General features: G+C 43.9%; 1 protein-coding gene across 1 annotated transcript in view; it reads right to left on the bottom strand.

Moving 5' to 3' along the window:
* Positions 1-576: 576 nt before the first annotated feature.
* Positions 577-11701, bottom strand: part of RAP1B (RAP1B, member of RAS oncogene family) — a 77480-nt gene continuing 66355 nt past the window's right edge. Inside the window, exons 6-8 of the mRNA XM_050924152.1 lie at positions 6606-6749; positions 4921-5036; positions 577-1822 (exon numbers count right to left, since the gene is read on the bottom strand). Coding sequence (XP_050780109.1) covers positions 4950-5036; positions 6606-6749 — 231 coding nt within the window. The 3' untranslated portion in view covers positions 577-1822; positions 4921-4949. The remainder of the gene's footprint in view (positions 1823-4920; positions 5037-6605; positions 6750-11701) is intronic.

Here is an 11701-nt window from a genome sequence, read left to right as displayed (position 1 = left end):
AGATGATTTCATTACAATAAGTAAGTTTGCCCAAGATCAAATAGAAGTATGTTTTAATCTAGAAAGCAGCAGTATGTTAGTCCACTTCATTCATAGAGACTTTATAGCCATAACATGCTGATTTTAGAGATAAGATCATTGTATAAAAAGTCAAACAATAGTTACAGAACACTTCCAAGTACCCCAAAATAGCCACTGAACATCAAACACACTTATAGATTTTTTCCTTTCCCTGTGTAAAAAAACCATTTTACTAAAGGAAGCATTCAATGTGGTACCACTAGTGCTCTGAAAAAAAAAACAAAAACAGAACCCCCCCCCGTCCCCCCCCTAGGTACCACTAAACAACATTTGTAGTCCTGGTCATCAATGGGCACTTACTCACCCATATTAAACTGGATGAATTCCTATGGCCTGTGTTATGCAGGATGCCAGACTGTATGATCATAATAGTCCCTTTTGATCTTAAGATCTATGAAGCCTCACAGTGCAAAATGCACATTATGTTTAAGCTTGTTAAACCCATACTTACCGGCACTGTTAAAACATTACACAAAACATTCAAGTAGTAGATAATTGTAATGCAAGCCCTTGCATGGCAATCCAAATTTATTGAACTACTGATGCTAAGTCATACAAAATTGCACCACTTTTAATTAAGGCTTTTAGTTTACATTTGGCCACCTCAAAGCAGTTGTAACATTAGGCTGGTCAATTTAAATACTGTGGCTCCCTGTTGGATATACACACAATCTTTACACCCAAACGTTAATTCATACAAAGCAACAAGGCATTGTTAAATAAATCAGCAAAAGTTAATTACTGCAACTTAGGCCCTGTGACCAATTACACATGATTAAAATTACTTCCCACATTCACATCCACAGAACTCTTCCACCATTTAACATCTCAACCAAAACATTACACATGTAAAACAATCACTAACAGGCAAAAGTACTAAAACCTGTATATTTGGTATTGCAAATACACTTATGCATGAGCAAGCAAGGGAATTAACAGTGAGAATCTACAGCTGCAGAAGCCTGAAAATGATTTACAAAACTGTTAAATCATTAAAAAATCATTTTAAAATATACACTTCTTGTTGTAGACCCCCACTGTACACACAACTATAAACATTGTTCCCTATGTAAACAAGGAAAAGGAAACATACAATAAAAGGTTGAAAAGTCTGGACATTTCCTTCCCAACAGATATTAAAGGCAATGTCTTTAGTCAGACATACTGAAAGGACTCTTATTTTAAAGACTAGATCACTGTCTCCACAGGTTTTTCCTAAAATTAAAAAACTAAAGCTGTTGTGTTAATCAAAGCGGTTTTGTATAATATGATGATGATGATGATGATCTTGTATTTCTTTAAAAAAAGTTACAATAAGCTACAAATACCGATGAAGCAAAGTTATCTGGAGTAGTCTATATAGGAGCTCTTTGGACTTTCTTTTATTATGCTAAAATAGTGGTGCTTTCAAGATTTACATTATTGTACTCTCCAATAGAAAGTATGGGGATTATTGAAGTATACAGTACACAGTTTTCATACATGTACAACATTGGTGGATGAATGTCTCTTATCAGTAATACTGGATGTAGGCTCTGGTTTTACCAGTTGCATACACTTAGAATATTTATAAGTAAAAATCTCTTGTGACACTGGAAAGTGATTAGAATGTGCAAACTGATGTAGTAGCTTTCATCCACTTCTTAAAGGGTACCACCACAGGAAAGTCCATTTAAAATGTTGGTAGGTTTAATAAAGTTGGAATGCTGGCACTGTTGAATTGGGCAACAGTTCTTCAGACCTGTAACAATGAAACAGGAGATTAGTATTAAAGCACAGTTTTCTAGGACTGAAGAGTTCTGCATCTCAGTGTAACTAAGGTGAATTAAATGCTACTTTCAAAATTTACTAAGACCCTAAATTAGTAGTGTATACAGACCTAGTGACATCAACTTGAAATTTAAAAGTGAAATACAGTAGTAATTTTAGGTGTCACTTGCAACAATAGGTAAAAAGTTTGATTTAAAATGATGTCCCTTTTAAAAATTATAAATATCCATTACCTAGTACTAACATTTCCCCCCACCCCCTGCACCCCAAATCAGCTCTCAAAAAGTTCTGCATTTTGTCTGAAACAGCTCATGCACCATGCTTCGGAAACACAGGACTCAGTTTTCATGCTGGAAAGTTAACAGTTGTAACACACAGTTATACCAGCAACTTATTCCTTTTCTTTAAGTCATGTGAAATGATGCATTTCACAGATTTTTGGATCAGGTATAATGGAAGACTATTATAAAAAATTGTTAAAAGGGCTCTGAGAATTATTTTTATAGCACACATACTAAAATCGGTTCATGAACCGATTTAGTATAAAAGGATTTTAAAGATTTTTTCCAAATGCATTTTGGTCAGAAGCAAAATTTTACAAGTACATTATAACACAATTTAGTTACAAAAGGGACCTTAGAAAAGGCAGTCAGATTGGTTGATGAGGATATTATAAGAAAGGGGGACTTTATGGGCCAATCAGCCAATGTGTCACCAAAACTGAAGTTTTACTTAAAAAAAAAAAAAAAAAAAAGTACTACGTTTTGATAAGTGCATTTTTATTACTTGTGTACAAGTGTATTATCCGACCTTTTTGCCTCAATACTCCAAAGTTACATGGGTATTCACTGTAACTGGACACCTTTCACTTTCACCCTTTCAATGAAAACAGCCCTGGAAGCTGCCGCTTTAAAAAAGTTTCAGAAAACTAATCAGATGGAGAATTTATGATATATTTAGAAATGGGAACGTAGCATTACATGGGCAAGAGAAACAAAAAACCCTACCCAAAGAGGTACCCCAGGTTTATTAAAAAATAAAAGTGTAAATTAAGTATAGTTTCTACCTTTCTACCTTGCTTGTTAAATATTGAGAAGCAATGAAAACCAGGAGTTTAAGTTTTTCTTTAAACATTTCTTTCAATGTGCTCTGCCTACTGTGTTGAGTTGCTAGTGCAGTCATGTGCAGAACTACAATCTGACACTTGAGGTTTTTGGGGGTGGAGTGGTGGGAGTTGGATTTGTAAAGACATTAGACAGGCAAAAAACCCAGGTGGCTGCTGATGCCCCCATAGGCACACCATTTGTCAGTGTGAATTTAGTGGGATTAGGGAAATATAGGCAGAATGCATTTAAATGACCTTAAACATTAGCCTCAATCATTTGCTATAACAACTTCGTAAGCCATGGGATTCTGAAGTAGAGAGTGATTGAAGTGGTGAGACTATGCAGCATCAAAACCCCAATTTGTAGCACCAGGTTTAAAATTTCACTAACTCAGCCATGAAATTTTTTTTTCCCCATTGCTTCATTCCTGGATAAACTCTACACATGACTGAGTTTAAACAGATTAACTTTCACTTCTTCTGTACCAGCTTGTAGTTTACACTGGTGATGAGCCCAAACCGTGCAGTTAGGGTATGGATTATTATTAGTGCATAGAATACTGCCACTTCTACCAGTGTTCAGCAGCAGCTATCTGGGGTTTTGGTCCAGACCCATCAGTTTACTACCTTTTTTTTTTTTTTTGGAGGGCGGGGGGGGGGGGGGGGCGCCAATCTGGTGCTCCAAATGCTTCTGGAACCAAACAAACAATCTCAAATTTTATTTGGATTCAGACACTTCACTCAGCCTAGACTTTTTTGGCCAGATACTGGAAAAGAAAAAAAGACAATGCACTGTCTGAATTTTAAGACAGGTCTGCATGTTATCACTGTACTAATGATACCATAGCTCAGACAGCAAAACTCCCGCCAACCGCACAAGCTTCAAATACACTGAGTGGAAGGGATGAGACAATCCTGTACCAGAACACTGAGAAAGAATAGAACTACTGAAATGCAATCCTATCCATTTGAACAGCCTACTGAAGGGGGACAACAGACATGAAAGAATCAAGATGAACAGGTGACAGTTGTCCAATGACAGGACAACTATGAGAGTATAGCATTGTCTCCATACCCAGTCTGAAAATGCAAGTGACCAGGAAAAGGAAATCTGAGGACACTCTGATGTCAGTGACTCACCAATTTCTCAAAAATCTTGCCAAAAAAAGTGCAGGCTTAAGCTTGCTCTTAGCCTTCTAAAATATATAAGGCATTAGTTAAATTGTCACATTAAAAAAAGTTAATCTAGTAAACCAATAGCTCTAGGTAAAAAAGTTTCAAGGCATGACACATGAAACATGATTGTCCAACAGTTCGCTTCCAAATATATACTTCGCAACATATTTCTTTTTTTAAAAGACTAACTCCTCTATCAGGACATGTTTTTAAGTTATGGAAACCTTACAGTCCAGAGCAAGTAGTTAAAAAAAAAAATATAGCTTAACACATTCTATAAGCCTACGTACATATTTACAGCAGATCAAAGCGAAAGATGACATTTTAGCTGTACAGTAGTATACTACAGACTTCCAGAACTGCAATTATTTTGTTGGTAAGATACATTTTGTTTAATCAGACTTCATATAAGCCTGCCTACTTTTGGCTAGCTACATTTAACGCTTTAAGATATCTCTCATGATATTTACATTTTCTGATGTGTATGCAAAGTTGTTTCTTTAGTCCGGCAAAAGATTTTGGTCCATCAGAGGCATCTCTTATATGCATGCCGTTGCATTTGACTTAGGTTTTTTGGGCTCTGCCATTCCAATTTCAAATACATACTTTTATTTTTATGTTAAAACAAATAAAGTCTCTGATTTATTTTTATGTTAAAACAAATAAAGTCTCTGATTCTATTTTGCATTCTGATTACTTGAATAGCTAAATTGAACCTTTGAAAACAAACAGTGGTAGGTCAACAACAACAAAAAAGCTAAGAAAATTAAGAAAGTGAGCAAGCTTACCTGGCTCAGAGCTACAGTACATCTATGAATTAAAGTAGCTGACACGATGACTTTTTGCGTGCTTTTCCAGGCACTGGAGTTTTTCTGTTAATTTGCCGCACAAGGTCATAAAAGATCTATAAACACAAGAAGTTTTAGTTTAGGCAATTTAAGCCACTTCTCTGACTTTCAGTCTAAGCTTTTCATGCATTTGTTCACTTAAAAATGTGCACGTTTAACCTTCATGTTTTGAGACCTGTTTAAAATATGAGTAGGTACCTATTTGTTTTCTACCTCCCCCTGTAGTTAAAGCTGCCAAGATTCTCTCAGTTAACTGGAAGTAAGGTGTAATACTTCACTTAGTATCAAGAGCAGCTTGTCTTGCAGGCAAAGTTTCCTGTACCCACATATATTTGAACTGTATTTCACACTTCAACATGATTAACTATATGCAGTGTTTTGATTTGTAATTAAGTGTTCAGGTCAAATACAGTGGACAAAATTGAGCCATAAGCAGTTTATGTACTTTTTATAGAATTACTCCTCCTAAAGAGAAAACATTCCTTAAAGAAGACTCTAGTAGAATTCTACTGTATATTCTAGAATGTTACATGCTTTGTAACCAGTTGGGTATAAGTTACACATTTGATAAGAGCCATTAATTTAGTGTTTAAATATATGAAAAAAATCAGTCTAATTTAATAACTCGTTTAATATCTGAGTACTATCCTGATTTTAAATAAAAAAAGTTTAATTCAGCAGCTTCCTCAGGGGTAAAATGTGGCAATAACTGAAAAGCTCATAACAAAAAAAATACATGAACTACGGAAGTGTAGGAATACATATCTAATTGCAATTGTACTAGGACTGGAATTTCGTGAGAACACTAATTCATACTACAATTAAATAGCATGTGCTTCACTTGTAAATAAGGTTCCTTCTCCCCCCAGTATCATCTCTCAGTCTCTGAATGTCTTGCAACAAGTTCATAGGTTGTAGCTGCGCTAGTAATTATTTCCTGGCATTTTCCACACTGAAATATTCTATTCCTACCCATTTCTACTGCATCAAATTCAATCTAATCCAATAAAATGTATTAAATCCATTTTCTTAATGGTAAAAGTATCTATTGGCTAACAGGTAGTCTCCAGAAATCCTAAATAGGAAAACACAGATATTAGCTATGATATAGTTTAAAATTAGATATGCTTAAGGCCTACAAGACCCCAAAAGATCATTTATATTAACACAATTGGCAACGACGTTTGTGCAAGACATTTCTTGTGGCAGGGATACTCCCTACTGGTCTCCAAGAAGCTATCCTGTACTTCCATCTCTATCAGAAGAGTAAAAAAAAACTTGAAAAAGCAAGAACAAGTGTTCTGCCCAATGTGTTTTCAATGAACAACTGAGTACAACAATGAAACACTTGCATGTTCAGTGAAAAATCTGTAACAAGCAGAAATAAAAGCAGTTGCAAGCCCAAAGCCGTAAGTTTATAACTAGGAAGCTAGCTATAAACAGCTAGGTAAGTCTTGATTACAAGCATCTAATAATATAAAATTTCTTGTGGGGTACAATTCTGCCCAGTGAAATCTAAGGGAATTTAACTGGAAGTTCAGAATTTTGTTTTTAAGACAGCAAGAAGCAGTAAGTTGTTAGAAAAGCAATTCATTTGTTTTTTCTCTTAAGGTAATAAGCCTTACCTCATTAACATTTATTTTTGATTTTGCAGAAGACTCTAAGAATGCACAGTTATTCCATTGCCTTGCTAGATTCTGTCCTTGCTCCTTTCCCACAACTCTTTCATCTTCCAAGTCACACTTGTTGCCAACTAGAATCATTGGCACCTAAATAGGACAGATATTTTAAATTATACACGTAAAGTTGAAGCCAGAAGCTGAATCACTACAGCTGATGAGGGAAAAAAAAGGCAGCACAAGAGAAACCTGGGATCTTACATGAAGCAGATTTTGTGTGCTACTTGTTAACAGTTACATCAAGTCATTTTGATTTGAAGATGATCAGGTTACAGAACTGTACACTGAACTGTTATCCCAGGATCTGGTCACATGTGCAAAATATTTCAAGTGAGTTCATTTTATTAAGTCAGCTCAAGCTATTCACTCCAAGGCCTCTCCTAACTGAAGACTGCCAGCTGTATTCAGCTAGTGAAAAAACTACTTGACTGGTTAAATTACAAGTTGAGACCACACAACTCCTGTTCAAGTTTTCCATCCTTACTCAACTTGAAGTCAGGAGTTCCACAGGTTGACTGTGCACTGTGTGAAGAACTTTTTATTTGTTTTAAATCTGCTGCCTATTAATTTCATTTGGTGGCCCCTAATTCTTATACTTTGGGAAAAGACGGTTACTCACCTTTGTAACTGTTCTTCGAGATGTGCTGCTCATATCCATTCCAGTTAGGTGTGCGCGCGCCGCGTGCACGTTCGTCGGAGAAACTTTTACCCTAGCAACCCAGGCGGGTCGGCTGGGCGCCCCCTGGAGTGGCGCCGCTATGGCGCCCAATATATATCCCAGCCGACCGGGCCACCCTTCAGTTCCTTCTTGCCGGCTACTCCGACAGTGGGGAAGGAGGGTGGGTTTGGAATGGATATGAGCAACACATCTCGAAGAACAACAGTTACAAAGGTGAGTAACCGTCTTTTCTTCTTCGAGTGATTGCTCATATCCATTCCAGTTAGGTGATTCCCAAGCCTTACCTAGGCGGTGGGGTCGGAGTGAGACGTGGCGGTATTTAGAACTGCTATGCCAAAGGCCGCATCATCTCTTGATTGTCTGACTAGCGCATAGTGTGCGGTGAATGTGTGGACCGACGACCAGGTTGCTGCATGGCATATCTCCTGGATAGGCACGTGCGCCAGGAAGGCTGCCGACGCCGCCTGAGCTCTCGTGGAATGTGCCGTGAGGTGGCTAGAGGGGACACGAGCTAGGTCGCAGAATGCGTGAATGCATGCAGTCACCCAGGAGGAAATCCTCTGAGAGGAGATTGGTTGACCCCTCATCCGTTCTGCGACCGCCACAAACAGCTGAGGGGACTTCCGGAATGGCTTTGTTCGCTCAATGTAGAAAGCGAGCGCTCTGCATACATCTAAGGAGTGTAGCTGCTGCTCTCTCCGAGAAGAGTGTGGCTTCAGGAAGAAGACCGGGAGGAAGATGTCCTGGTTGGTATGGAAGGCAGAAACAACCTTAGGGAGGAACGCCGGGTGGGGTCGCAGGTGCACTTTGTCCTTATGAAAGTCGGTGTAGGGTGGGTCCACCATGAGAGCTCTCAGCTTGGAGACCCGTCTGGCCGATGTAATGGCCACCAAGAAGGCCGTCTTCCATGACAGGTACGTGAGCAAGCAAGTCACCAGTGGCTCAAATGGCGGGAGCGTGAGCCTGTTCAGGACCAAGTTAAGGTCCCAGGTAGGAGCAGGGCGGCGTACGGGGGGGTAGAGACGCTCCAGGCCTTTAACAAATCTGGCGACTAAGGGGTGGGAGAATACGGAGCGGCTACCCTCTCCTGGTCGAAAGGCGGATATGGCCGCTAAGTGTACCTTTAAGGAGCATGTCGCCAGGCCCTGCTGCTTAAGGTACCAGAGGTAGTCTAGGACCGTGGGAATCGGGGCCTGCGGAGGGTTCGCCCCCTGAGTAGCGCACCAGCAAGAGAAGCGCTTCCACTTGGCCCTGTACGTTGAGCGAGTGGAAGGCTTCCTGTTGTTAAGGAGGGTATGCTGGACTGGTGCGGAGCAGCTGAGTTCCGCCGCGTTCAGCCATGCAGGAGCCATGCCGTGAGGTGCAGGGCTTGTAGGTCCGGGTGACAGAGCCTGCCTTGATCCTGCGTAATCAGGTCTGGGTGGAGAGGAAGGGGGATTGGAAGGTCCACAGACAGGTCCAGCAAGGCGGTGAACCAGTGCTGTCTGGGCCACGCAGGTGCAATCAGGATTAGATGCGCTCTGTCCCTGCATAGTTTCAACAGGACTTTGTGCACCAAAGGGAACGGAGGGAAGGCATACAGTAGGTGGCGGGTCCATGGCAGGAGAAATGTGTCCGTGATCGACCCGGGAGAGAGACCCGGAAAGGAGCAAAACTCCTGGCACTTCCTGTTGGACTTGGTCGTGAAGAGGTCTATGCGGGGAAATCCCCACCTCTGGAAGATGGAATGGATGACATCCGGTCTGATCGACCATTCGTGGCATAGGAAGGATCGGCTGAGTCTGTCCGCCAGTGTGTTCTTGACCCCTGGGAGGAAGGATGCCACCAGATCTATCGACTGGGCTATGCAGAAGTCCCAGAGTCGAATGGCTTCCTGACATAGGGGAGACGAACGGGTTCCCCCGTTTGTTGATATAGCACATGGCCGTTGTGTTGTCTGTGAGTACGGAAACACAATGGCCATGTAGGCGTCATTGAAACGCCTGGCAGGCGAGGCGGACTGCCCTCAACTCCCGGACATTTATGTGGAGTGACAGCTCTTGGGACGACCAGAGGCCCTGGGTACGCAGGTGCCCTAGGTGGGCCCCCCACCCCAGGGATGATGCATCGGTTGTTAGAGTCATCGACAGTTGCTGTGGATGGAACGGCATCCCCGCGCATACTAGGGATGGGGTCAGCCACCAGTCGAGGGAGCGGAGAGGGTCGGGGGGGGGACCGTCACCAATACATCTAGGTGGTTCCTGCCCAGGCGGAATACGGAATGAAGCCACATTTGGAAGGGCCTCATTCGGAGCCTGGCATACTTCATCACATAAGTGCATGCAGCCATATGCCCTAGTAGTGCGAGGCAGGTGCGAGCCGAGGTGATTGGGGAGGCCTGCAAGCTCCGTATAATCACGACGATCGTCTGGAAGCGGGCTTGAGGTAAGTAAGCCCTGGCTTGAGTAGAGTCCAGGGTCGCGCCTATGAAGTCCAACCTCTTTGTGGGGACCAGGCTGGATTTCTCGGCATTGAGAAGCAGGCCTAGCTGGGAGAAGAGGTCTGTAACGGCCTCGACATGTCGCCGCACCTGCAACTGGGAGGACCCCTTTAGAAGCCAGTCGTCGAGGTACGGAAAGACGTGGATTTTCCGCCGATGGAGGTGGGCGGCCACAACGGCCATGCACTTGGTAAACACCCTCGGGGCCATGGAGAGGCCGAAGGGTAGGACCGCGAACTGGAAGTGCTGATGTCTGACCGTGAAGCGAAGGTACTTCCTGTGTGGTGGAAAGATGGCGATATGGAAGTACGCGTCCTTCATGTCGAGGGCGGCATGCCAGTCTCCAGGATCCAGGGATGGGATAATGGTTCCCAGGGAGATCATGCGGAACTTCAACTTGAGCATCCATTTGTTGAGGCCCCGCAGGTCTAGGATGGGTCTGAGACCTCCCTTGGACTTGGGGATCAGAAAATATCGGGAGTAGAACCCCTTGCCTCTCTCACCTAGAGGTACCTCCTCTATAGCTCCCGCCACGAAGAGAGAACGAACCTCCTGCAGAAGGGGTTGCTCGTGAGAGGGGTCCCTGAAGAGGGACCGGGAAGGGGGGCGGGAAGGGGGTGAGGAAGCAAATTGCAGGTGGTATCCGTGCTTCACCGTGCGTAGCACCCAACGGTCTGAAGTTAACCGGGACCACGCCGGGAGGAAGTGGGAGAGGCGGTTGGAGAAGGTAGGGGAAGGATCCTGTCTTGCGTCTGGTACGCCGTCCCCGGGCGCACCTTCAAAAGCCGGACTTGGAGCCCGGTGGTGCCTTGGAGGGCCCTTGGCTTTGGCCTCCCTGGGAGCCGGATTGGCATCTGCGGCCCCCCCGGCCACACCGTCTACTGAGGTCCTGCCTCTGACGGGGTGGGAAGTATGGGCGTTGTGCTTGGGGCCGGAAGGGTCTACGCTGGGAGGAAGGTGTATGCATCCCCAGCGAGCGTATGATGACTCGATTGTCCTTCAGGTTTTGTAATTTGGAGAACGTCTTGTCCGAGAACAACCCTTTCCCGTCAAAGGGTAAGTCCTGGACTGTATATTGGAGTTCCGGAGGTAGTGTGGAGGCTTGAAGCCATGAAATGCGCCTCATGGTTATTCCCGAGGCCAGGGTTCTGGCTGCTGAGTCAGCCGCGTCGAGGGAGGTCTGGAGGGAGGTCCTGGCCACCTTCTTACCCTCCTCCAGGAACGCATTAAATTCCGGGCGTGAGTCCTGGGGTAGAAGTTCGGAGAACTTATCCACCTCCACCCATATATTACCTCCGCCCATATATTATAGTTATAACGGCCCAGTAGGGCCTGCTGATTGGCCACACGGAGTTGCAAGGCCCCAGCCGAATACACCTTGCGCCCCATGAGGTCCATTCGCCTAGCTTCCTTGGCCTTAGGGGCTGGAGCCTGTTGGCCGTGCCGTTCCCTGTCGTTGACAGACTGGACAACTAGGGAGGAAGGAGGAGGGTGGACATATAGGTACTCGTACCCCCGAGAGGGTACCATGTACTTCCTTTCCACTCCCTTAGCTGTCGTCGGGATGGAGGCTGGTGACTGCCACAGGTTATCGGCGGTAGACTGGATAGTCTTTATGAATGGGAGGGCTACCCGGGTAGGTGCATCGGCCAAGAGGATGCTCACTACCGGGTCCTCAACCTTTGGGACCTCCTCCACAGGTAGGTTGATATTAAGGGCCACTCTACGGAGGAGGTCCTGGTGGGCCCTGAGGTCTATCGGTGGGGGTCCTGACGCTGAAGACCCAGCCACTGCCTCATCTGGCGAGGAGGAGGAGGATACTCCTGGGATGAGGGCATCCTGTGCGGTCTCCTGCTCCTGGACTGGTTCCTGCTCGAGTTGACC

This window comes from Gopherus flavomarginatus, chromosome 1 (genome assembly GCF_025201925.1).
Source record: "Gopherus flavomarginatus isolate rGopFla2 chromosome 1, rGopFla2.mat.asm, whole genome shotgun sequence".
NCBI classification, from domain to species: domain Eukaryota; kingdom Metazoa; phylum Chordata; order Testudines; family Testudinidae; genus Gopherus; species Gopherus flavomarginatus.
The sequence above is the reverse complement of the archived record's forward strand: the minus strand, read 5'-3'. Positions and strand labels throughout refer to the sequence as shown.